Below are 26,894 nucleotides of genomic sequence, written 5' to 3' on the forward strand. Positions count from 1 at the left end.
AGACGCCAAAAAACGGTTGGCAACGCGCCGTTGCCTGGAGGCGTCCCCGTTGCCATGGCACCCAGTGCCCCTAATGATTGGTGGAGCAAGGCTTGTGCCGCAGGGACGTCTGGGAGAGAAGGAGGCGCTGCGAGTTTCAAAGCGGCGGCCTCAGGTACAGTTGCCTTCCTTGATCAAAAAATCGTTGGGAAGGGCTACCGGGGGGGGGGGGGGGGAGGTGCGGTGCTAGGCGGACACCGGGCCGTTGAGGTGCGCGGGAGGGCGGGCAGGCCGAGCCGGCCTGGTCCGGTTGGTGCAGACGTGGGGAACTGGGGTATCCGTGAGCTGAGGGAGGGGCGCGGGGGGGAGAGGAGGGAACAAGGCGCCTCCTGAAAAGGGGCGGAAAAAATGGCTATGCTATTCACTCTCTCGTCCCTTCTTTGTAGGTCCCTGTCACCATCATGCCCACTTCTGTGCCCCCCAGGGCCAGGCGGGGGGCAGCCCATTCTACTCCATCCTCCCCTGCTAGCTCTGACGATGAGGGGGCCGGCAAGTCTTCCGTTTTCTCCTTGACTTCACCACGTTTCCACCAGAGTTTCCCAGGTTTCCACCGCAAGGAACGAGAGGAAGACGCAACATCAGCTAGCAGTGGGTCAGGCTTCTCCAAGAGGATTAAACACCATGGGTAATGCGGGTCTCCCGTTTTCGCACACCCACCTTTGGTCAAACGGAGGGGGCCTGACTGTTTCTCAGGAGAGAAGGGATACAATGAGCTCTTTCAGGTTCCCTGAGCTTTTGTGGGTCAAGTCCACTTCAGATATATGGAATAAAATACAGACTTCACAAGTAAAATATTCAAAACGTTCATTGGCTTGAACCTGGAAAGCTCACACTGAAATAGAATACTGTAGTTTTTAAGATGTCTCTAGGTTTTTGTCTTTTTTAATTTTTATTCTTTTTCCCCCTTTGGATTTTGTCTGATATGCTTGCCCAGACTAACACACCCACCTAAAACTTTCAGCCTTTGTGTCTGATAGTAACATGGAAGTTTTTTTGTACCATGTATCATCACCTGCAGTGTATTGGCTGACTTGCCACAAGTGTATTTAGTAAGGGTTTCTGACACAACTGGTCAGCAGTATGAAGGGTCTGTAGAACTTCCTGGTTTGAAGACCATGTGCAGTCTATGCTCCTGCTTGCCTCTGATGAATAGGGCTGGTCTTGCACCTTTCCAGCCTCACTAGAGTGTTGCAGGAAAAGCCACATTGAGGCATGGAGGAAGGGACTGCACACATCCTGGAACCATTCTCCTTAAAAGGACCCAAGGGAACTTACATAATTAAAAGGACAATATTTAAAAGCTAAAAACAGTAAGTATACAAATATTTAAAATGAATTAAACAAGTGTCATATTAAAGATGGTAAATAAGATCAATTCTAAAAACATTTAAAAAGCAACAGCACAACAATCAAGTATGAAAAACCCTTCTCAGACTCAAATAACAAAAATGTGCTTTATAGGGATGTGTTAGTGGGGCTGGATTTGAGAAGTGCAACTTCATGCCTAGCTAATTCTCAGTCCACACTTTGTACTGTAGTATGGGAATCTGAATTACCAGGTGCACATATTTTTCACAATATGTGCAGGATAAGATTTTGCACCTGTACCCCAGAATAATTGCAAATCGTTATTCAAAAAGGTTGTGTTTCTTCAGTATTTTAAAGGAAGATATACCAGATAGGAAAGTTTCATGTCCTCTAAATTTGATGAAAATTAAATGATGTGTACTTGGTACCAGCGTATTCAATCAAAGACCGGAGTTGGGCAATACATCTAAGAATAAAAAAGAAAGAAGGAGGGAAAGGAGCTTTTGAGTTCTTTCAGAAGTTTATATCAAACTGGGTGTTAACATTTGGGAAGTGTAAAGAAGCATAGAAGTTCAAAGTTCATCATAAATCAAATTGTATTGGCTCTAGGAGTTTTAATTAATTTAATATTCCAAAATTGGGATTGTGAACATAAAATGTGGAGATTGGGACTGCCAGATTTGGCAAAATTAGGATTGGCAGCAGGAGGCGTGTAGTTCCTTGCTTTCATATGAAAGGAAAACAAAATTCAACATTTTGTCTTTGCTTGGGGGGGCAGGCTGGTACATTTTTTTGAAATTCTTTGTATTGGGACTAGATGGTGTCTCATTATTGATAGATGAGCATCAGTTATGTTCTCCTCATGTGCAGGCAGCCTCTGTTGGGAACCTGTCCCCAGCCTCCTCCAGAGGCCACCCTAGTTCTTCTGAATGAAATTTCCCTTCTGGACTTCAAAAAACCATTCTTCAGTTTGCATTATTTTGCTAAAACAAATGATGGGAGGAAATGCAAACATGGGATTTCTTTCCCCTTCTTAAAGAGTCATGGAGCACCTGGGGAGGCCCCTGCTGTAAGAGATACTCTTAAGAGTTAGCAATTATACTGCATGTAGTAACTTTGTGACCTTGAATACTGTACTTGGAAAATATTGCTTTATTGACCATCAGCGATCATATATTAAATCAGTGGTTCTTAACCTTGGTTACTCAGGTGTTTTTGAACTGCAACTCCCAGAAACCCTAGCCAGCACAGCTGGTGGTAAAGGCTTCTGGGAGTTGCAGTCCAAAAACACCCAAGTAACCCAAGGTTAAGAACCACTGTATTAAATGACTATATTGGTGTATTGTCACTCAGTACTTATTTTTAACACCTGTATCAAACCTTCCCACCATCATGGAGCCTCCTACCATCATGGAGCCTTATATGTTATTTCCAATTAGTCTTACCAAGACACTGACCAGAACCATACCTGCTTAGGCAATAGCAACATATGCCGTCAGACATTGTCTCCTTTAATAGTTATCTGATTGCCCCATTTCTTACGATGTCACAAAGCCTCCAAGCTGTAAACATACTGACTGTGCTGAAGATTAATACTTACATAGTGTGTATTTTGACACAAAAATGCACCTGTAAACACAAAACCATAAGTTTAATTACTTCATGTGTTGTTTTATTTCTTGGCCTTTTTAATCATGGACAGGGATTGGCTCTGAATTTTTTTCGGCTTTTGGTCCTTCTTTGACAGTGCCTTCCATCATAACTGGTTCATTCAATTAGGCAAATATATTAAGACTCACTACTTTGTTTATTTATTTGATTTATACCCCACCTATCTGGGCGACTCGTCCACTCTTGGCGGCTTGTTAACAAGTGTGTGACTCTTCTCAAATTTGCCTTCTTACTGAAAGAAACCTCTGGACATAAGTTTTGTTAGATGAATAGTAGGTGAAGAGATTATCTCTTTCCCTTCAAAATCTCTTCTTCCTGCTGCTTTTCATTTATTAGGAAAGAGGTATTAATAGAGCACAAAAGGCTAAGTAACATTTTTACACCAACCAGTTGCTTTCTGCTGTTTCTGAATTACAGGCACAATTCAACGTGCTGCTTTTAACCTATAAAGCCCTAAACATCTGGGGTCTGAGAGTGTGCCTCCCTTTATGAACCTGCCCAGGTGTTAAGGAGACCTTTCTCTCAGTTTCACCATCTTCACTGGTGTGTGTGGTGGGGACATGAGAGAGAGCCTTCTCTGTCACTGCTTCCACATTCTGGAACTCCTTCCCACTATAGAGGCTGGCCCCATCTTTGCTGTCCTGCAAACAGGTGAAGACTTTTCAGGCAAGCTTTCTCTTAGTGATTGGCTGAGTGGGGTTTTTTTATGAATTGTTGGACCTTACTATTTTGAATGTGTTCTTGGTGTTGCTTTTGTTTACTGTTTTTTACCATGGTATTTGTTTGATCCTTTTTAGTATTTATATACTTACTGTTTTAAGCTTTTAAATATCGTCTTTTTAATGATTTAAGCTGTCTTAGGTCCTTTCTAAGGAGAAAGATGGAATAAAATATCTTAAATAAATAAATTTCTGCTTCCTAAGGGTTGCTTCCCATTTAAAAGTCAGACCATTATAATAAGATTAGATTCAGTGAAGTTAATCTCTCTTTGGTGCTCCCTTTGAAGTTGGTCTAGAAAACAGTGCAACTTCATTATATGGCAGGTAGATTATAACAGAGACTGGATGTTTTGATCATATTATTCCAATGGTGTGGCAGTTTTACTGGTTTCCTATCTTTTTCTAGGCTTATTTGAATTTTCTGGACTTGTCAGGTCCTTCACTTCTTAAATGAATACCTGTTTTCCATTTGTACTTTATGATCCTCAGCTGATTGCTTTCAGCTGATTGCTCAGTGACTGGAGAGACTGTCCCACATTAATTCAAAGTTTCCTACAGCAGTTGTCATTCACATGTCATGTTTAGTTATTCCTGGCAATTTTCAGAGTAAGAGTCCACACCATAACTCAGATCACTGAAGTTCTCATTAGGATCAGAGGTTGCTCACCCCTCTCTCATTAATACACCACTGTCTCTCCCACCTATTATATATTAATATGTTTAGTAAGTAGTATAGAGCTGATTGATGAACAAAACGTGTGACTCCGAGGTACTGATCTGACATAATGCTAAACCTGACAAATATAATTAAAAATATTTAGATCCCAGGCTGCCTTTGTCAAGATGTTTCCACATGCATTGTTAATTTTACTTTTCTTTTTTATTGTTTTGAATTGATATGCACCGCTTTAGGGGAATTTGTAGAAAATGATAATAGCAATTAGTGCCATCAAGTTAATTCAAACTTACAATGATCTTTTTCAGGGTATAGAACGTGTATAAGTGGGATTCTGCAGCTTGCCTAAGGCTACATACTCTGTCTCTTCTCTGTCGCTCCAGTCCAGTGTTCAAGCACTTGTTCAAGCCCGAGACAGACTGGATTTCTCTCACTGAACAAGTTGAACATCAAAGCCATTTATAGCTTTTTGTCTAAAGTTGATCAGTTGCTTATTTATTTATTTATTTATTTATTTATTTATTTATTTATTTATTTATTTATTTATTTATTTATTTATTCCATTTATACCCCACCTATCTGGTCATATTGACCACTCTAGGCGGCTATGTTATCTTCAACATACAGTGGTGCCTCGCATAGCGAGGTTAATCCATTCCAGATTAACCTTCGCTATGTGAAAACTTCGCTAAGCGGAAAGTAAAAAGCCATTGGAACGCATTAAACATTGTTTAATGCGTTCCAAATCGGCACAAAACTCACTGTTTAGTGAAGTTTCCAGAGTCCGGCAGCCATTTTTGCGCCCTCGGTAAGCGAGGGGAGGGCGCGAAAACGCTGTGCGCGGCCATTTCAGGTGTCTGGCGGCCATTTTGGAGCTGATTTTTGGGCGTCGCAAAGTGAAGATTGGTAAGGGAAACACTTACCGATCTTCACTATGCGAGTTTCGACCATTGGGGCCGACCCTATGCCTCTGCATTAGCGATCCCGGAAAAGGGATCGCTATGCGGATTCGTCGCTATATGAGGCACTCGTTAAGCGAGGCAGCACTGTACCTCAAAAAAACTCTTTAGTATTTGTGAAGATTAACAAGTTTAAAATTAAAGCAATCATAACATCACTGTTTCATTTTACTTTTAAGTAAAGTTGGTTTGGCCCCCGAACACAGTTCAGATTTTACATGTGGCCCCCTATAGAAATTAATTGCCCACCCCTGTCTTGGACACATAGGGGGAACCAAATCTCCTGTATCTGACACCGGAACCAGATATCCAAGTCAAAATAATGCTATGTTCAGCACAGTTTTCCTTAAAATAGTACTCTATGAGCTGTTTCATTTAACTTGTAATATGTCCCTTCACAGTGCTGAGTACATAAAAGAAACAAAAAAGAGAGATCTATTACCTGTGGAAAATAATCTCTCACCATGGGAAGAATGGTTCCTTTGCAAAGAGAAAGAGCTACGTGCTCGCTTACAAGCAAGAACTATCGAGGTAAATACTTAATTTTTTTCTTTACATTTGGCAACAAACTGTTGGGTACCAAAATACAGGGTTTACCTATTACTGTTTAAAAATAATTATTTTTTTAACAGTACACTGGTGCCTCGCATTACGATGTTAGTTCATTCCAGCGAAATCACTGTAGAACGAAAACATCGTAAAGCGAAATTAAAAAGCCCATAGAAACGCATTAAAACCCGATTAATGTGTTCCTATGGGCTTGAAACTCACCGTCCAGCGAAGATCCTCCATAGCGCGGCCATTTTCGCTGCCCGTGCAGTGAGAAATCCATCCCAGAAAAGAGCAGGGAGCCATTTTTTTACCTGGCGGCCATTTTGAAACCACCGATCAGCTGTAGGAAAATCGTCGTTTTGCGAGAATCGGTTCCCGAAGCAGGGAACCAATCATCGCAAAGCGAAATTCCCCCATAGGAAACATCGTTTTGCGAGCGCAAAAACTTTGTTGTAATGCGATTTTGTCGTAAAACGGAGCACTCGTCTTGTGAGGCACCACTGTATTGGATAATTACTGGCTAGTCTCTAATATCCCATTCTTGGACAAGGTGCTGGAGCAGGTTGTAGTTTCTCAGCTCCAGGGATTCCTAGACCCATTTCAGTGTGGCTTCAGGCCTGGTTATGGGACAGAGACTGCTTTGGTTCCCTTGGTGGATGGCCTATACCTGGAACTGGATAGGGGAAGTGTATCCCTGTTGGTTCCGCTGGACCTCTCAGTGGCTTTCGATACTATCAACCATGGTATCCTTCTGGGCCATCTCTCTGAGATGGGACTTGGAGGCACTGTTTTACAGTGGTTCTGGTCCTTCCTGGAGGGGAGAACTCAGAGGGTGGTGCTGGGGGACACTTGTTTGATACCCTGGCCATTGGCCTGTAGTGGCCCTCAGGGTTCTGTTTTGTCCCCTATGCTATTTAACATCTACATTAAACTACTGGGAGAGGTTGTCTGGAGTTGTGGGGTTTGGTGTCACCAGTACACTGATGACACCCAACTGAATCTCTCCTTTCCATCAAAATAAAAGGAATCTGTTTCACTTCTAAATCAGTGCTTGGTGACAGTGATGAACTGGATGAGGGTGTATAAACTGAAACTTAATCCAGACAAGACAGAGGTGCTCCTGGTCAGTCAAAAAACAGATCAAGGAATAGGGTTGCAGCTTGTGCTGGATTTAGAGTGGTCCGTTTGGACCAGATAGGCGGGATATAAATCAAATAAATAAATAAATAAATAAATAAATAAATAAATAAATATAGTTACACGCCCTCTGAAAACACAGGAGTGCAGCTTGAGTGTGTTCCTGGATTCATCTCTAAGTTTGGTTGCCCAGCAGTGGCCATGAGTGCCTTTGCACAGTTAAAACTAGTGCACCAGCTGCAGCTGTTTCTTGAGAGGTCTGATCTGGACACGGTGACACATGCCGTAATTACATCTCAGGGGCAGAGTTCAGAGTGCTGGTTTTAATCTACAAAGTTCTGAAGGTTTGGGTCCAAGCTACCTAAAAGACCGCATCTCCCTCGATGAGCTTGCCTGGGCTTTCAGATAATTAGGGGAGACCTTTCTCCCAGTCCCACTACCCTCATAGATTCATTTGGTGGGGATATGGGAGAAGTCCTTCTCTGTCACTGTTCCCAGACTCTGGAACTCCCTCCCACCAGAAGCTAGGCTGGCACCATCTTTGCTGTTCTACCACAGGCAGGCAAAGACCTTTCTCTTCAGGCAGGGTTTTCGTTAATGACTGGTGGTCTGAGAAGTATTTTAAATGAATTGTTGTGCTCTGTTGTTTTAAATGTGTTTTAAAATTGATATTAGTTACCATTTTAATATAATACTTGTTTAATTCTTTTTAAAATATTTATATGCTTACTGTTTTTTGGCTTTTAAATATTGTTTTAATGATGTAAGCTGCCTTGGGCCCTTTTAAGGAGAAAGGTAGGACAGAAATATTTTAAATAAATAAGTAAAAATAAATAAAATTTTGTACTTTCTATTTAAATGTGTCTGTGCTAGAGATTTGTATTCCTGCATTGAGCTGGAGGTTGGATTTGATGTTCTTATAGGTCCTTTACAACTTCACTATTCTATGATTTGCACTGTTTTCAAACACATAAGCAAATATAGACTGAATAATGGCTATTTCTGCAGTTCCTTGGTGGGCAGAGCAGCAATCCACATAGATCTCTCATGGTGAATCCAGCATTCCTGAGATTAAAAAAATGCATGTCAACTAAAAAATATTTCTACATTATCCAGTTGTAGCATATATGTGTTGACTTCTGCATTTATAGACTACATTCAGACATCCCCGTGCAACTGTCCATTGACCTCAAGGGAGAGACAGAAACAAGGCTTAGTGCAGAGGGCAACCACTGTCCCTCTTCCCTTTACATAAAGGGTTGATCTAACTATCTCTTGGGAAAATTGTATGATGAACCTTTATTTTTTAATGAGACATTTAAAAAAATACTTCAGAGAAAGTACTGTAAAATGTTTCAGAACATTTTTAAAATAAGTGCCACTGTTAAATATCTGGCAGAACACCTTCCGATCAGATCTGGCCACCCTGTAAGATCTTCCCAGGCTTCGCGACTAAGATTTCTGAACCCGACGGAGGCCCGAAAAAAGATGACCAATAATTGGGTCTTTTCAGCGCTCACCCCCCAACTATGGAACAGCCTCTTGCCTGAAATTTGCCTCACCTCTTCATTGGGAACTTTAAAAAAACTATTAAAAATATGGTTATTCATTCAGGCCTTCCTGGATATTAAAATACCATGATACAATAGTGCATTTAATCTCTAACATCCAACCCACCGCCATGCCTTTATTTTACTTATACTTTTATTGTGTGGGGTTTTTTTTTAAGTGTAACTGATTTAGTACCTCTTACACAGTATTTTGTTTGGTCCTTGTTGATTATCCTTGTTTGTTATGTTACTGATTTATTCTGTTTTGTAAACTGTCCAGAGTGGCCTTGGCAGCCAGACGGGTGGTATAAAAATCAAATCAATAAATAATAATAATAAATCATTATTGATTTTTTTTAGCAGAAGACTAGTGTACATAAATGGGGGCTATGAGACCCCCCTCAAACATCAGCCACATATCATAGAGCAACAACTGAGGAAGCATAATATTCAGACTTCTGCTGTACAAGAATTGGGGCTTCAGAAGCTGTTTCTTTTCTTACAGATGTTATACAGAAATTATATACTTGCTATCTTTTCCCTTAAGATACAGTTTTGAATTCCATGTGTTCTTAGTTTCCTGGAAACAGACTTGAATTCCAGAAGTCCAAATCTCACATTATTCTGCTTCATCCATACAGACTTCACTATGGTCTTCAGAGAAAACTGACTAATGCTACTGATGTCTTTTTCACACATAAAAACTTGTTTAACAAGAAGAAATTCCTAGTAACTAGTATACTTATATTTTTGTTTTAAACTAAAAATTGCCAAATATTTGCAGTAACAAAGCATTTAAATCCAAATTTCAGAACCTTACACAACCTCTTTTCTAGGCAATGAATCAAGAAATTGAGAAAATGAAGGAAAAACAAGAGCGTGAAAGGAAAAAAAAACTTGCTGAAGAGAGACACAGGGAGTGGGTCCAGAAAAAAAATGAAGAGGTAAAATGGGTGACAAACTTCTTTATCTCCAAATTTAAGCTCACATTTTTACAGTGATTTAATTGTGCTTCATGATCAAGCTATCAAAACGTTATTTTTGTGAATTTTTGTAGTTCAGCAAGAATGAATTTCTTACACAGAGTTCCTATAACAAAAACCTGTCCCATTTCCTCACAATGACTGTATTGAATTAAATAAACAGGAAATTTAGCAGGGCTTTTGTGTACATTAGCAGGGAAGAACCTTTTTCAGTCCAAGGGTAGAATTCAATTTTTGCAAGAGTAAAAGTGTTGGGACCAAAAATATTAGCCCGTTTTTAACTTAATGCTGTTCCCAAAAGGGACTAAGGAGAGGCATTTCACAATTTTAGAATGGGGAAAAAGCCAATACAAAATGGGAAATGACCAAACAATGGTGTCTTGGAGGATTTGTGGTCATCTGGGGAACTCCAGAAGTGTTAGATTGAGATCCCAGGGCCTGAGCATCTCCTTCTATACATGTTTAAAATAAACGCTATTGACTTCATTTGGTCTTGCTCCCAAATAAGTGGGTGTAATGTGCAGCCTTTATTCTTTTTCTAGAGGTTCAGATACTTTGGGGAAATGAGAGGTGAAAATGTAACAAAATCATCCTGTTTGGTTGAGAATCAACATTGTTCCGCTACTAGTAGTATAACAGAGAGCCAAAAATGACCACATGCACCCCTGGTCTTTTTATGGCACTTCCAGCTGGCAGCCAGACTGTTGCCAGGTCACTAAATTATCAAGTGTCTCATCAGTGATATTATTTTTTTAAGTCCATAAAATCATACTTCTGAAGCAATGTGCTACTTTAAAACAAGGTGTGTGCTTCCCTGTATTTATTGTTTTTAGAGAAAATGAGGCTTTTAAGTTATTGCTGCTTTGGCCTTTAATTGTTTAAAAATCCAGTTTAGTGATTCTGTTGACTATAACACGGAAATTCAAAGTGAATTTTAAAATAAAATAAGACACTGATGCTGAATAGCAATTTTCTTGTGCACGTGGTAGGCAAGGTCACATATTTACCTCTTTTGACATTTGAAAGTTAGCACTGTATTTGACACATTCTGGGGTCTGTTTTCTGCCCCAAGATCCTGTGAGTGTCACAAGGGATTCACAAAATGGGAAAATAAAACTTATGAGGCAAGAAGTCCACTTCCAGTTCTGAAAAACATATTTTGGGAGTTAAACAGAGAAGAGTGGGCTTGTGGCCTGTTGAAAGAATGGATAACTACTATCCCTGAAGGATTCTAGGAGCTGCTACTGTATTTACCATTTTTTCAAAAGAAGGGAGTGGCAGGGGATTCAAAAACAGCTTTGGGGGATGTGTCCAGCTCTTTTCACCTTTCTTTGCTATAGATGTATAAAACTGGAACAAAAGGTCCCAGTTTGGTCCACAGAAGGGGAAAAATATGTTTGCCTTGAGCATTGTCAAGTTCTAAGCCAGAGTGGGCAACCTATGAGAGTCTGGAGACCATTTTTGGACCCAAGGTCCTTTGGGCCTTCATGGGCTGTTCTCCCTCAACTTCCCTAGAGGCTGGAGAAGAGTATTAATTTTTGGAGACCCATGATTTATTATTTAAATATAATTCCTTTTCCTGCCTGGGCTGTTTTAAGCTTCAGAAGGACTTTTTTTAGAACCAGGGAATGTGCCAGCAAACAGCAACAGAGTTGCCAACCTGTGCTCATCAGCAGTAGGTGTGTGCAGACACAATGAGATTGCAGCTGTACTGCAGGATTGTGCCCTCCAGTCTTGCTCTCTTCCGCCAACAGGTGTGCATATATGCTTTGCTGCTGTTTGCAATAATGAATGTTTACACGAATAAGAAGCACTTTAGGAATTTGATTGGCACTGTTCTTCAAGTTTCTCATTGGCCTAAAGCTGACAGTGTGTATTACTACATACACTGCATTTGTTTGTGTTATCTCTAGGAATGTGCTTGGGTGGGGTCACTGAACCTTTCATCCTAATGACAATTGGTATTTTTAGAATTAATTAATATATGACATAACACTATTAATCACTATTAAGTAGTGATATTAAGCGGTATGTAAACTCATCAGATATTTTAAGAAGTAGATTTTATAAAGATAAGATCAAAGGAAATGTTCTGAATGACAAACTGAGAACACTGTTTATGATAACAAATATGTATTTTCTAGCCCTTTTCATGTGGACCAGAAGTGCATTAAATAATTGAATACTTGGTTATAGCCACCAACCTGTTTAAAATTATGCAAGGCATTGTTCCTGTTAAACTTTTTGATAATTAGAAATAAGTAGGCAAAATTTGAACCAGGACTTTGATGCCTGCAACTCTGAAATAAGCTTGAGCAGTGGGAAGAACTTGACATTCCCTTTTTGGTTGCGGCCTAAGTTTGTGTGCTCTGTGTTTAATCTGGATGTAAAGCAAGCCAAGCAATCTTGGCGGTCTCTTTTATGAAATAAGTGTACAACCTTAATACTTATTGGCAAGTGCATATTGCATTATTAGATCATTAACTGAGAAGAAATGTAAAAACAAATGATTGCTTCAACTGAAGTTAGTCCACAAGGACTATGGTTACAATACTGGCCCTGCATTCATGTGGTTTATCAGCTTAGAATCCTGTGTGAGCACTTAGTTTGGGAGAAGCTATATATGGCAAGGAAAATAAAATATTTGCTATTTTGTAGACATTGTTTATATCAAAGATTAATTTTTGCAGGTTCAGTGCAAAAAAGAATTTTATGCTTTTTAACTATAGCCTCAAGCAGTTCAGATGTTGGTAATCTTAGCCAAGTTCTCACTGAGGTGGTAAGCCTGTGCCTGATCTCCACATTTCAACAAGTATCCCTGAGGGTTATCCAAATAACCTTGAAGGATGTTCAGAGATACTTCCTGCATATAAAAAAGTACATCTAGAAGATTGGTTCTAGCTTATTCTACTATTTTATGGTCTTTTTCTCGAATATATTCAATCTTATCTATAGGAAAGGAAAGAAAGGGAGCGTAAAGTCAGCCAAAAAATGACAGAAAAAGCAGCCAGAGAACTTGAGAAAGCACAATCAAAGGAAAAAGCAAAAGAAATGTACCAAGAATGGCTAAAGAAAAAGAAATCAGAAGACGTTCAGAAAAAGAAGGAAGAGAGGGTATATATTTTCCTGGTTTTCATTTGAATTAAAATTAGCTAATTTTTGTTTACTGTTCAGAGAGTAAATTATTAGTATATTTGTGATCTAAAAGAGGTTTTCCTCCTATTTAGTTTGGCTAGTTAATACTGGAATTTTGTCAGTTTTTTCAGCATATGACTTGGCTTTTTTTGTTGGATTTATTTTGGTTAGTTCTATTCACCTACTCCTGGAGTGAAATGCATCTCCGACTTAGTGTACGTTTTTTACTTCTGGCTTTATAATCTGAATTGCTTGAAGTGGTGATTAATAAATACTGAACATGTACATTAATCTGTGGAGAATCATCATTATTTCATGCCACATCATTATTTCATGCCGGCTTCAGTGCTTTTGAAGTCCTTTCCGATGTCCGTTTTCGCTCATTTTTAAGTGTCTTACAATGTTTGGAACCTGTTTTAAATGCTTGCAATCGTTAGCCCACCTCCTGAACCCTATGCAACCTTAATTTGGTGTTGTTCTGAGTTGTCGTTAATTTTTGGTGATTTTTTGTTTTCTCCAGTGAAAGCCTTTGAACGGACCATTCAGAGGCTTTCAATGGAGAATTTAAAAAATCACCAAAAATTAACAACGACTCAGAACAACACCAAATTAAGTTTGCATAGGGTTCAGGAGGTGGGCTAACGATTGCAAGCATTTAAAACAGGTTTCTAACAGTTTAAGACACTTTTACAGGAGCGAAAAAGGGACATCGTTAAGTGAAATTCCCCCATAGAGAACATCGTTAAACGATGGGGGAAATTCCTCAAAGAAACCCACCGCTGTGTGAATTCATTGTTGTATGAAGCAATCGTTGTGTGAGGCACCACTGTATATAGATTTAGTGGGTTACACGCTTCTTTCCTTTTCCATGTACTGTTCATGGTACTCTTGTTTTTAAACACTGCTAAAGAATGGCAGAATTTCTCTGATCAGTTATATTTTTTGCTCACCTGTCACAAAACTGCCTGTAAATATTGCAGATGCAAGGAGATTCCATTCCCAAAAATAGTGCTTTTAATTTGAAATGTTTGGTTTAACATATATGATGGTGCTATTGCAATGCAAGCCAAATGCTTTTGCCCAGAAGAAGTAATAATGCCAATATTTATATAGCATTTTCTAGGTGTTAATGGGCCTTCACATATACCTCATGTCAGCAATCTGGGTACAATTCATAGTTTAAAGCCCTTACCATCTTGGAATGAGTGTTGGAAGAATCACCTACCGCCAAATGTAACAGAATGCTTAAAAGCCACAGAACCTAAGATCTTTTGCTGAGGCTGTTTTCCAAGGCCTTCACTAAGTGAAAAGAAGCAGGTGATATCAGATGAAGGGGCTTTTCCTCAGCCATGATGTGACCTCCTCAAGGAAGCATGCCTGTCTCCTTCACTGGTACCATTTCAGTACCAGGGAATACTTCCAGACTGTTTGTTTTGGCCTTTAGATGTTTTTAATCCATAATTTGCATTGTTATGCTATATTTGTAGTTGATGTATAAATATATTTTACTTTCATATATGTATACATGATATATTTATGAAAGTATATTCATGATGTCTAAATACAGTATAACAATACAAATTACTGATTAAAACATTTGAAGGCCAAAACAGATGAAAAGGCCTGGAAATATTTTATTTACAGGTGCCCTTAAGCAACATTGGCAAGATAGCTGACATTATCATTATTTGTTTGTTTGCTTGTTTATTGTTTGTTATTGAATTACACATTGTTTTATTTTTTGTTATAATCTATCTTTTGAATATTGTTTAAGGGTACCTGAAGAGAAATGTTGTGAATCAGGCCCAGTACTGAAAGAATAGTGATCATTAATTGCATTTATGGTTAAAGTGTAATTGGAATTGCGATTTTTCCATCCTACTACCCAGTGTCCTAACAGAAATACGGTAAATTTATTTGTAAATAATGAAAATTTACCTGAAGCTTTTCAAATACTGAAATTACAAATGTAATCACACTTACACAGTGTAATCAGAGTTATACAATTTATATCTCTTTTATTACAGTGGAAAAATTAAACATGTGCTTAAATATCTCCAATTCAAACTAGTGGGACTTACAAATAGTTAATTATGATTAGCGGTGAAGTGTATGTTAGGATGTTGTTGGAACAAGGTAGGCATTTTGACATACTCGGCTCTTACCCTTTAACAGGAAAAGGAAAAGCAAAGGGAAGCTGAATTACAAGAGAAAAAAGAAAAATCTGAGAAGATGTTTAAAGAATGGCTGCAAAATTCTAGAAACAAGCCCCGCCCAGCACCAGCTGGCTATGCCTATGTCAATGGGAAGCTTACTGGTTTGTATCTGACCTAGTTAAACAAATGCACTTTCTTTGTAACTTATGTAATAATGGCTGAAATCCTGTTGCTTAATTATGCATGTGGAAGGCAAATGGTGTAACATTCAGTCATTTATGGCAGTTAATGAGTCCTTGCTGGGATTCTTCAGCATGTAATTGCTGGTAATTTGCCCATCTGTAGTCTTAATTAAGCAGTAGATCTGCAGCTAGTATCTTTTTGATACCTTCCTAATTATTCCTGAAGGCTTTATTTAAGGAGATAGAGTTCTATATCTGTAGGTAATGCAGTAGATAGACTGCAAAAGGTATTCAGTTTTGACTTGAATTACATTATACAGGCTTAAGCTCTGTTGAAATCAGCTAGTTGTCACTACTTGACAGTACATTCATGATTTGCCTATCTTTTAAAGAGAAAGTTATAGTTAATGTAGACATGTCATTTAAACAGCATTCCCTTCATTTTTTCCTCAATTGTCAAATACATTCATGTTACATAAATGTAAACCTAAAATTAACTGCTGAGTGCAGAAGGGAGGCTGCTGTTCTTTATGACCACTAAATACCACATCCAGTACAAAAATCAGTTGCACTTCTGGCATGGGCTGATTACAAATACTGATGTATATTTCTTTCATGCTGTATTTTGAGGCTTCAGTACTTTCTGTCAGCTGCCAACACTTGTCTAACCGATTTATTAAAAGTATTTTTCCTAGTTTTGTTCACACAGTGGAAAATACTCCAGACCTCATTTTGACCACCCTGATGAAATATGTGTTGATAATTTTGATTATAACCTGTATTCTCATAACATCAGCAGAGCAAGGAGATATTGTTTAGCAGAGATACTTATGACACTGAGAGAGTAAAATCAACAACTTAGTCTATTTACATATATACATAGAGAATAGACATTCCTCTGGCAGCGTAACATGACATGAAGCAACACACAGCATAGGAAAAAGTGATCTGACTTACAGCAGATAAAGACATTCATTTTACACATGACTTATGTACATTTCTGTGACCAATCAGAAAATCCATTGCTTCATTTTCTTTTATACAAAGTTTCATCATGTACACAGCTGTGCAACATTAAGTCTTAATCCTTGATACCCACACCTGAATTCAATCAGTACAGTGATTCAGGTAAAATCAGCCATTTTACATTTAATTATACAACATTAATATTTAATATATTTTCATATCAAAATCTCAACAGACATTTCTTTCCAGTCAAAGAAGATTGACATGGTAAAGACACCATATTCTGGCTGCAGTATCTTAAGCTGCAGTATCTTCCACTGCCTCCCGGAGTTTGGTCAAAATCTTAAGCATAGCCCATACCAAATACTTCCCCTTCTGTGGGGATGTATGATAAATGCTAAGCCAAGGTGAAATAAACTGGCTTCTAGTGTTGTAATATTGGCTTGGTCCTGAGCTCCAAAACCTGTGAAGGAACTTCAGAGATGCTTCTCTAAACATGTCTTCAGAAAGTTGGGGATCCTTCTGAATAGCGTTGCATAAGTTAATGAGTGGGTGGGACATTGCACCAAATGAGCAGGTGGGATGATTGCAAAGAGATATGACAGAATATTCTTTTTCATGATTTTCCATACTTGGGATCTTATACAATAGAGCTGTTGTAGTTTTTAAGTGTGGCTTAATGTCTCTATGACTTTGTTTTTATTTATAGTAAATGCCACATTGTATCTGACTATACGCATTGATGACATGTAACTGTTAACTTTATTAAAGTAGGTGCTCTTTTTAAAAAATGAATAAATACAGCTATGAAAAAGATCTAACTATCATCATAAAGTCCCAGAAAAGATTGTTGCCTCCTGACTCAGTTCCAAGTTGGAAAGTTCTTCTGTAGGATTAATGGCTTACAGAAGGGCTCCCTCTCACTTGCCAAATTAGCTCTCCAAGGTGTGGCTCTATGCAAGCAAGAAGGAGGTGGGGTATGCTTCCTGGTGTTTTTCCAGCTGCTAGCCTGTGGTTAAAGAAAACTTGCTCAGAATTCTTAGAAGCAGTAGTTATACTATAGATATTTTTAAAAATAGGTTTTTTGTTTTAGATGGTAGCATTTTAATAAACATAGCAAACATAGGAATACTTCATAGTAGTATTACTATATTTGCAAAGACATGATAGTAGTAGTTGTAGTTTATTTAAATTAAAATTTATAGCCCATGCTTCACTTTATCATCCTTGGCTGGTTATATAAATATTGTTAGAAGAATTCATTTGTAATTTGTCTTTAATACAGATAAGTCAATATCTGATGTTTGATCCATCAGTATAATTTGAAATACCTTGGACTGAAAACGTTTGATATGTCACAGCTTTTCTATGGTAATGGGTGCCATCTTATTTCCTGTTTTATGAAGTAATATGTCCTTAATACCTGCCCAAACTGTTCAGCAGTGTATGACAAGATGAGGAAAATATATTCAGAGCAAATGGACACTTGCCACCTCAATAACTTCCTTTATATTAGTAAATATGATATCCCACCAGGGAAGTTTTGAACAAAGGGGAGGAACTTCCACAGAATTCAATCTTTTTCACATATTACAAGTCTTTGGGGGTCTTAATATAATACGTAATAGTCTGATCATCAGCCGTTCATGGAGGGCAACTAAAATAATAGATTAGTCTTAAATATTCTCTGCTCAGATAAAATTATAAACTGATTTCCAAAGACAAGAGTATGTTATTAGATTATTGGTTCAATGTTATGGATAAAGCAGCCGATGTAATACTTTTGTGTAACAGAATTAGGGAGTTTACATAGCTGTGACTACAAAGCCCAGATAATGTGTTGAAATGCCATGTAAACATGATTTGCCAAATTTGAACTTTGATTTATTCCAAAATGTTTACATGGAATCAAAGATATCATTGTAAATGTGGCTATAGTGTACCAAACAGCTTTAGCACTTAGTTTGTGAATTAGCCTTTTGTCCTATCATACTGGATACACGTAGAGGCAACATGACGCTATAATGAGCATTATGCTATAAATAAGAGATCAGTGAACAACAAGACTTCTGTAATTGCTTCAGGTTCCTGTATCTTTACCTCAAAACAATGCATTCTGTTTTATTGCTTCATTTTGTGTTACAGTGTGACGTACATGGCTTAAATCCATTGTCTCACAGGTGTTGTAGTGCTGGGCAACAGAACTATCTTTCTTCTCCTCCTCCTGCAGCTTTCAGCATCTTTGGTCACTAGTTCCAGGTGGTTTCTTAGCCTTTTAGGGCAGGATTTCGGGATGCATGTAGGTCTCCAGTGGGAGAGGAGATAATTTCCTCTCAGTTCTGCTGATAGAGGCAGGTCTGTCACCAGCTGTCCCTCACTGGATTTAGGCTGATAAATTTAAGGTATTGAGAGATGAAACTCATGTGTTTCCTCCTCCTCCTCCATCCTTAGAGATTGGGTGGATCAGGGCCCTGGTGCTGATGAACACGAGGCACTTGGCGGCCAGGTAGTCCATGCTGGACTCCCTGGAGGGCACTCCTGTCCTTGATGGATGGATGGAGAGGCCAGGGGACGCATGTGGATCTCCCAGCGATTCCTTTCTAGGATTAAATTTACTGCTGCCTGGACCTTGCATTCCTATTCCTGCCTGCTGAATGCAAAGAAGTGAAGATGGGGAGGAGAGAAATTTCCATATATTCTAGTAAGGGGGGTGATTGTGTGTTTTTCCTCTTTTTTTTTCTTCCTTTTTCGGTTTTGAAAGAAAGTCTCTGCATGTGTGTGTGCGTGTGTGTGTGTGTGTGTGTGTGTGTGTGTGTCTTAGTCTTATTTTGCTGTTCTCTGTGTGAGAGTGAGTGAGTGAGTGTGCGTGACTGAGGTGCTTTTCTTGTTTAAATTTTTAGAAGCTTGTAGCTTGTTTCATTAATTTATTGTATATTTCATTAAAGGCGTATATTTTGGTGGGGCAATTGGGACTGTTTTATTTTCTTCTGTGAGGGTATGTGAGACATGTGGATTCGTTTTGTGGCTGTGCCAGTGTACCACTGGTTTGTTTGTTTTGTTGGTTGGATACAGCATGGGGCATTTCTTTCATGTTCTTCTTGCATTTTTGTTGGTTGTGTTGGTGAGTGGATGTTTCTGTATGCCAGGCAGCCAGTGGCTCGCTGTTTCCTTGCCTTTTTTCTATTGTTGCCTAGCCCCAGAGAGTCTGGTGAGCATCACTGAACTCATATTGCTGTTTTCTCTCATGCACTTACTTTCAAAGTAGATCAGTTCCTTGTTGCCTTGCATCTGATTTTTGGGATTTGTTTTTAAGGGTTATTTAGAGCTTATGGATTGCAAGAAAACAGAAAATAAATAACCTGAAGGAGGCTTTTGTTTGTGTAAAACAAAATGATCATTAGATAACAATGTAAAATAGAGGAATGCCATGAAAGAACCCAGAATGAAAGAAAAAGAAAAATATCATGCCCATCCCTAGTGCTAGAATAAGGTTGCTTTCATTTGAAGAGAAATTGAGCACTAGTACTAGTTCTTAATTGTGTGTCCTTTCTCAACATTTCAGGATATCCAGATGGAAGTGCCTATCCAATTCCAGCCTTCTACAACCCCATACCTTGGAAACCAATCCATATTCCTCCTCCTAAGGAAGAGAAGTACGTTTCAGTGAAGAGCAATAAGAGACCTATATCCAGTCACACATATAAGCCTTCTTCAATGCCATTTCCTAAATCCAAGAACAATCCTTGTATTGAATCATTGTGCAGAATTCGGAGATAGTATTGGGAGACTTTTCTGTTTTTTAAATTTAATTAAACCAGATGTTGTAAGTTAAGATGTTGTATTAAGATAATTTTTTTAGAAGCATTTATAACAACTTTCTAGGTTTTTAATTTTAGCTTGAAAAATAAAGCACCTGGGACAATGTAAACAATATTTTAATGTATAATGTATTTTTGTATGGAATATAATGTATTTTGAGTCATGTCTTAACAATAAAAATTATTTTTAGCTTTTCCCCAATATTCTGTGTACTTAAGGTTCTATACTTGTAAGTGTAACTCCTGGTGGTGCTGTGCTTGTTGTTGAGATAGCTGTTGCTTTAAAACTTTATTGGAATGTCATCGAAAAGGAAGAGAAAAAATTTAGCCCCAACTATACTATGAGTGAACTTTTGGATTTAAGCCTCTTTGGTCTTGCTAACATCAATAGAATTCTGTTGGCTTGAATCTTAATTGCTTGGTTAGCTAATTTCAGAATGCAATGTATGAGAACCTTCTGATGTTATCTCTGTTAAATGATTTGTGAAATGCCTTCTGTTATGAAGAAGCAATAAATGTTCATTGGTTATAGCACTATTATAGTTGCATTATACGTTCTGCTAAGAAGTTTTGTTTTAATCTTTGAAAGCAATTATGGAAGAAAGTGAACTGATAGATAGGCAACAGCATCTTATAGAACAAGTAACTGATGGCTTTACAAAATACCGTGTACTTTAAAGACATTAAAGTCTTGCTGTTATAAACAAATTATATGCCAACAGTAACTAGATACGTAATTCATATCCAATGTTTACTTTAATTAGAAACTGATCTTTCAAAAAGAGAGATTTATTAGACATTTTATACTTGAACCATGATTCTTGCACTGATGGGCAGCTAATGTAGAATTGAAAAATAAAGGCTGATTCCATTGTAAGATTATCTGTTATTTTTCCTTTAGTGAATATTCAGACATGCAGTTTTCTAAACATGGTGCAACACAAGGAATTCTTGCTCCTCCCCTCCAGATATAAGTTGAATATTGTTATACAGAACTGTATAACTGCTTCAGTGTGGTCATGAGAACAGATTCAAAAGTGTTAACAAGCAGAAAAGAGATGTTGGTATCACTCTCAGTAATGCTATGGCTACCACTGGAGTGACTGTCCTTATAATTATTTCCCATTTAACAGTATGGTGAAGGCTACCTTTATATTCATATTTAAGCACACTGTTTTGCCTCTTGCATATACCTACAAATCAGATGTTTTTATCATTTATTTGTCTTCTCTTTGTTATTACATCAGACTTGACGAAATCAGCTGAATTCACAACCAGATTATTTAAAAAAATGTTTTAGAATATTCAATTCTGTATTTTTTTCTGTCTTTATGGGTGAAAGGATCATTAATGACACTGGTAACAGATTGAATGACCATATTAAACCATGACATTATTTAGAATTGTACAGCTGCAGTTCTGTGCCCTATTCCTATCTTCTCTCTATTGAAGAGATTTGGGCACATACCTGAAGATGGGATCTGTAAAGAATAGTTTTGGAAATAAGTTATTTCTTTGTTCAGTTTCCATTACATTGCAAGCACGTTATATTGAATAATATCACGTAAATAGCAGCAATCAAGTTCATGTTGAATCAAACGTTAGCTCCAACTTTGAGGGGTCTTGGGTAATGCCTATTGGTAGGACCTAGATGGCTTATCTGTCAATGAACAACTGATTGCAGTGCTGGGCAACTAGGTTAAGCTGCAATATATTCCAATCGTATTCCCAGTATCACTTTGGGCATTGTGAGAACACTGCTAACAGATGCTGTCCTAATTACCAGATCAGATTTGGTCTTTTTTTAAAGGGGTCAACAACAGATTTCACCAGTAGGCCCTAAACAGATGCTGGGCTCCTCATAGTTGCCCCAGGTTGTCTATTGGTAAGACTAGCCATAAGTGGTTGTGTGCAATTCTATATGCTTTACTCATTTGCTTGGCTGCTTAATTTACTTAGTGATGATAACCACACCAATTATTATTCATCTCATAAATATTTAAGTTGCTTACATATTTATATTTGGATAGCAAATTAAACTCCTTTTTTCAATTAGTATAGTTAGATCACTGTTGCTGAAAAAGCCATGTAGCCCATCTTCCATTTTCGGATACTCACCAAAAGGTGTCCATTCAGACCAGAGGCAACTGCCAATGGTCTGAGTTATGTACACACTCATCCATACCCTGCTCAGTTTTTTAAAAAATCTGCTTCAAACATTTTATTTTTACTCTATGTTAAGTGGTTATCATTGTATTGGTTCTCTATGCTCACGTTTTATCTGGTCTTTGTAATTGCAGAATTCCAATCTCAACTCAAGTTCGTCTGTTTGGGGATTTTGAAGATAATCAAGAGATGTAAGGCTGTTAGTCATTGATCCTGCTTTCCATATAACATTCATGAAATAAACAAGGCATAGCAGACCATACTGTGAGTTGTAGCATTGATGGGAGACCTGTATACTGTAGAAACATTGATATTTAAACTCTCTCAAGTATCTGTGAATGAGTTAACATTTTACTTTGGTCTTCCACACTAGTTCCTATGGAATCATGTCGACTGTAAAAATATGTTTGCTATTCTCTTGCTGATGCTTCTAAATGAGAAAAAGCAAAACAATCATTATGATGTATAATCTCATTAGTATTTGTGGTAAAATACTCATATGCCTCCATTGCATGGGAACTTACTAAAGAGATACGTTTGCTGCTTTGCATGTAAGATCTACTGTATTTGCTGGTGTATGACTACTTTTTTGCCCTGAAAAACATGCTTCCAAGTGGGGGGGGTCGTCTTATACGCTGGGTGCACTTCAGTTGGGATAGATATAGCTGCCCATAGTAGCCTCCCGATGCCTGCTCATCTCATTCTACATACCGTCTAGTATCGCGCGGTATCCAGTGCGGCCATGGCAAGCATCAGCAGCGAGACAGGTGCCAGGCTTTTCGACATGACCGGCCCGTTCTGCTCAGCAGGAAGCGCTCTGGCCCGCGCCTTCTCTACGCAGAGCTCACACGTGCACACTTGCACATGAGTGCCGGTCACAGGGAGATGCAGGGGCGGGGCGGAGGCACTGTGGTAGTGCTGCGGCCATACAACGGCGACAATGAATAGCACCTTTTATTTGGTGTGTGGAAGGTGTGCAGAAGAGGAGGTAGTCTTATACGGCGAGTATATAACAAACTATATTTTGAGTGGAAATGTTGGGGTCATCTTATACGCCCAGTCGTCTTATACGCCGGCAAATGTTTGTGCTGATGGTGATATTTGACTGCCTTTTCCTGAAATCATATATTAGTTGTATTGTTGCACTGTTTTTGCAACAGAAAAAAATGAGCTATTTTGAGGACATTGTCACTGAGGGAAGAGAGGGTGCTCTATGTGTTTACTTTAACTACATTATTAAATGTCAGACTTCTTATGTCTAATTATTTAAACAAATATTGCTGTCTTCTAAACATAATTCATATACAAAAATTATAGAAAGAAACAACAGTAAAATATAATAGAGCAAAGCCTTTTGCTGGTTAAAACAACAACAGAAACAGTGCCCACAGTAAAGAACAGTGGAAACCATAAACCTGACAATGTGTTTAACTGAAGTTAAAAAACAACAGGATAGAAGCTGAATGAATTCTCATAGGAAGGCAATTCCACAAATGAGTTGGTAGTCTTTAAAGGCCTTGCCATCTCATCTCAGATAGGGGATGTAGACCTTTTAGTGGATATTTTACAGAACAGTTTGGTTCACAACAGGAAGTGCATGTGATGTCACAGTGTGTTGCATTTTTACATACATGGTCATCAGCCAAGAATTTGCATTTGGTGAAGTGACAGTGAAGAAAGTCATTCTCAATTGAAGGTGAGATGCCAAATATAGAACTTAGAATGAGAATGTTATTTTCAAAAGTTACTGTAATGTAACATTCATTAAAAGTAACTTGTTATCTGTTAATGTAGGTTGTTACTAGTGCTTTACTCTTAAATTCATTTTTAAACAAAAATAAAACAATATCTTCATTATAATAAAATTAGAGCAAAAACGATGTTACCTTTATGTTACCAATTTATAATTGTTACTTGTCATGCTTCTGTATCTCTTGCCCGATGGTAGAAGTGCTGTCCCGGGTGAGAGTCATCCCTAAGGATTTTACTCACTGTTGGGACAGTAGGAACTGGCAATTTCTTCCAGTTAGGTCATAGGGCAACCCATGATTTTCTGTGCCCGCTGTAGTGCCTTCTTGTCTGTGGTTGTTAAGCCAGCATACCATACCATGACATTTAGGTAATGTCATTGTCAATGGTGGAGGCAGGAGAAGGTGCCTTTAATCATATCTGATGAGCAAAACTGATCTTTCATTCGCCATCTTTGAGTCATCTTTTAATTTCTAGTAAAAGGAGGTGAATGTGAAGAAACAATGAAGGATAAAAGCTATATTGGAAAGAATTGTTACTTTAATTAGATTGATCCTGTCCATGAAGGAAGAGCCTACCACATGGGCAAATGCTGATTGCTTGTAATGAGCCAAGTTAGCCTTCTGTAATTTCTGCTGAAAGACAGGGTGAAAGCAGTAGAAAGATGTCATGAGCCGCTGTGCCACCTTGTTTCCCGCAAGACTGTTAGGAAATGGAGCCTCTGTTGGGCCATCCTGACCACCTGGAGCGTGTTGCTTTTCCAGGTGAGATCCTGGCTGAGGTGCACTCCTAGAAATTTGAAGGAGGAAACCCTCTCCACTTTGCCCCCGCCATGATATAGAGTGCTTCCTAGACAGATACATTTGAACTGAAGTGCAACTTTCTTGATGTAAGCACATGTTAAAATGGTAGAGGGCAGTGCCAAGATGTGAATACTTGGGAATTCTCCTCCTTCCCACTGAACACCTGTGAAGCAGAAAGTTGCACAGGGAATGACTGACAGTGTTCCTGTTTTTTTTTAAAGTATAATTTAATTGTATATTTTTTTAAAACATTTCCCAGGGAGAGAGATACTCCATCTGATTTATGTAACATATTGCAATTGCAAGGAGTCCTGTATAAATGTCTAAATAGCTGCCATGAGTCTCCTTATTGGGAGAAAGGTGGTCTACAAATAAAACAAATAACGTAGCAGCTTCAAAATGAAAGCCCTTACACAACCTTAGCAATAGCAATACAAAATGCAATTTTCTCTCCTCTGAATAAAGTTTTAAGCAAGATTGGTCATGAGTGCACATGTTGGCTACAGTTCAGTCAGCATAATGGTTTTTCTGGGAGAGAAGGAAGAAAGTATTGCTTGGTTGGCTGCCAAAAGTGTGGAGAAAAACACGTTTTTGCACTGCAGTTTTAAGATTGGACATTGAAGACAGTTTGACTTTCAATGAACTCAATTTAATAGCACATGTAACCCAGTTCAGTATTATCAAAATGTAGAAAACTAATGTTCAGTAAAATTTCAAGAAAATTGCATACACAAGGCAAGTGCATCTATTCAAATGACTTCATACTAAGTAAGCAATACTTGATAGTGTGATGTCAGAGAATGTATCTGGTTTTAAGGTCCTTCTGGAAGTGTTGCTGGATATTTGATTCTACTTCCTCTTTGTATGGAGTTGGTGATACTAAAGATATATATGAATACCTGGAAGCAGTGATACACACTCAGATAAGTATTTTTTATAATCAAGCAGTAAGATAGATGGAATCATTGTTTATTGATTGGAGGGTGGGAACAACTAGGATGTGGTGAGTTTGATGAACAAAAAGGAAATAAGAGGAGTCATAAAATGAATTTTTAAATGAGTACTGTAATATAAATCACATCTGAAATGCCCACTACTATTGACAGTTTTCAGGGGGAAGCTGCAAATTTACTCTGTTGCAACCAAACAACTGAGAGCTTTTTTCATCTTAAAGACTAAGAAATATAAAATGGCATAATCTTCCATTGACTAAATTGCTTAAATGGAGAGGAACTGAAATGCACAGCTGACATCCCTATTGCTAGGATGTTTATGTGAACCACTCAAGATGTGCAGTCTCTTCAGACCAATGTACAAAATAGGGGGTATTTTCCAGATTTGGTGGTGGTGGTGTGAAATAGCAGGGTAGAACAAGCAACCACGGTTTATGTCTGAAGTGGAGCAACATGCCAGCTCATCTTTATTCTTTCAGTGTTTCTAGGGTTAAAAAGATGGTCTGAGTCAATTTGAAAGTATCTACGTCATTTTAAAATGAGGAAAGAGGAAATTGGAATTGAAACCATCAATACCACTGACTTCCTGGTGCAGAGGGTAAGATAATTAAGAACTAAATGGCCCAGTGAAGCCCAAGAGCTGTTCTGGACAATCCAACCACAAAAGTGTTGGGGAGGGCTCACCCTTTTTGTTTTGTTCGAGAGCAAACAGAAAGACTTATGTTGCTAACAAGACTATATTTTTTGTGTTCTAGAACAATATCATCTTTTTTAATTTCTTCTGCACTCAAGTTTAAAAAACGAATCATCCCAAAAAACTATTCCCTTTGCCCTCTGCACCAACCCATTTGACAGAGCTATGGGGCAAACTGACTTCAAATGTTAGACCCAGAAATTCTGTGCTTTACTCTTCCTATAGACCTTCAGGAAAAAAATCAGAAGCCTGTGTTCATCACAGCTGACATTTTTCCCAGTAAATGCTTAATTCCAGAATAACACCAAACAATTTCAGACAATCTTATTAAAATTCATCTATCAAAGCATAAATCTTTTCACTTTTGCAATAATTCCAGGCAACATCAGCTTGTCTATTTCTTTATTTATCTACATTGTTTATATATTCCATATGCACAAAATCAGAGTTGTTCTAAAATGCAAACATCTTACACCTATGAAAAAAACCATAGGCACAAATGCTTAAACAAAATACCAAAGTCTTACAACTATGAGAAGTTGCAGGTATTAAAATGCGACAGATAAGTTGTAGGTAGAAATTAAATCATGTAAGAATAAAGATCTCAGCCTAAAAGAGGCACATTTATAACAAAAGGCAGAGAAAGCATCTCTATAAAATATTAGTGAAAAGTAAAAA

At 38.1% G+C, this 26,894-nt stretch overlaps 1 protein-coding gene across 2 annotated transcripts; it reads left to right on the top strand.

Moving 5' to 3' along the window:
- Positions 1-26,894, top strand: CCDC34 (coiled-coil domain containing 34). 2 transcript variants are annotated; one of them, XM_020790434.3, is made up of 8 exons: positions 1-154; positions 426-664; positions 5,774-5,903; positions 9,448-9,555; positions 12,550-12,708; positions 14,905-15,046; positions 19,596-19,686; positions 22,152-26,894. In XM_020790434.3, exons 1-8 carry the CDS (start codon positions 74-76, stop codon positions 22,210-22,212), a joined length of 1,011 nt encoding a protein of 336 aa, XP_020646093.3. In that variant the 5' UTR covers positions 1-73; the 3' UTR covers positions 22,213-26,894. The 2 variants fall into 2 exon arrangements, with proteins under 2 accessions (XP_020646093.3, XP_020646092.3); XM_020790433.3 differs by lacking the exon at positions 22,152-26,894 and having other exon boundaries at positions 19,596-20,728.

The sequence above is a fragment of the Pogona vitticeps genome, chromosome 1, assembly GCF_051106095.1.
Source record: "Pogona vitticeps strain Pit_001003342236 chromosome 1, PviZW2.1, whole genome shotgun sequence".
NCBI classification, from domain to species: Eukaryota; Metazoa; Chordata; class Lepidosauria; order Squamata; family Agamidae; genus Pogona; species Pogona vitticeps.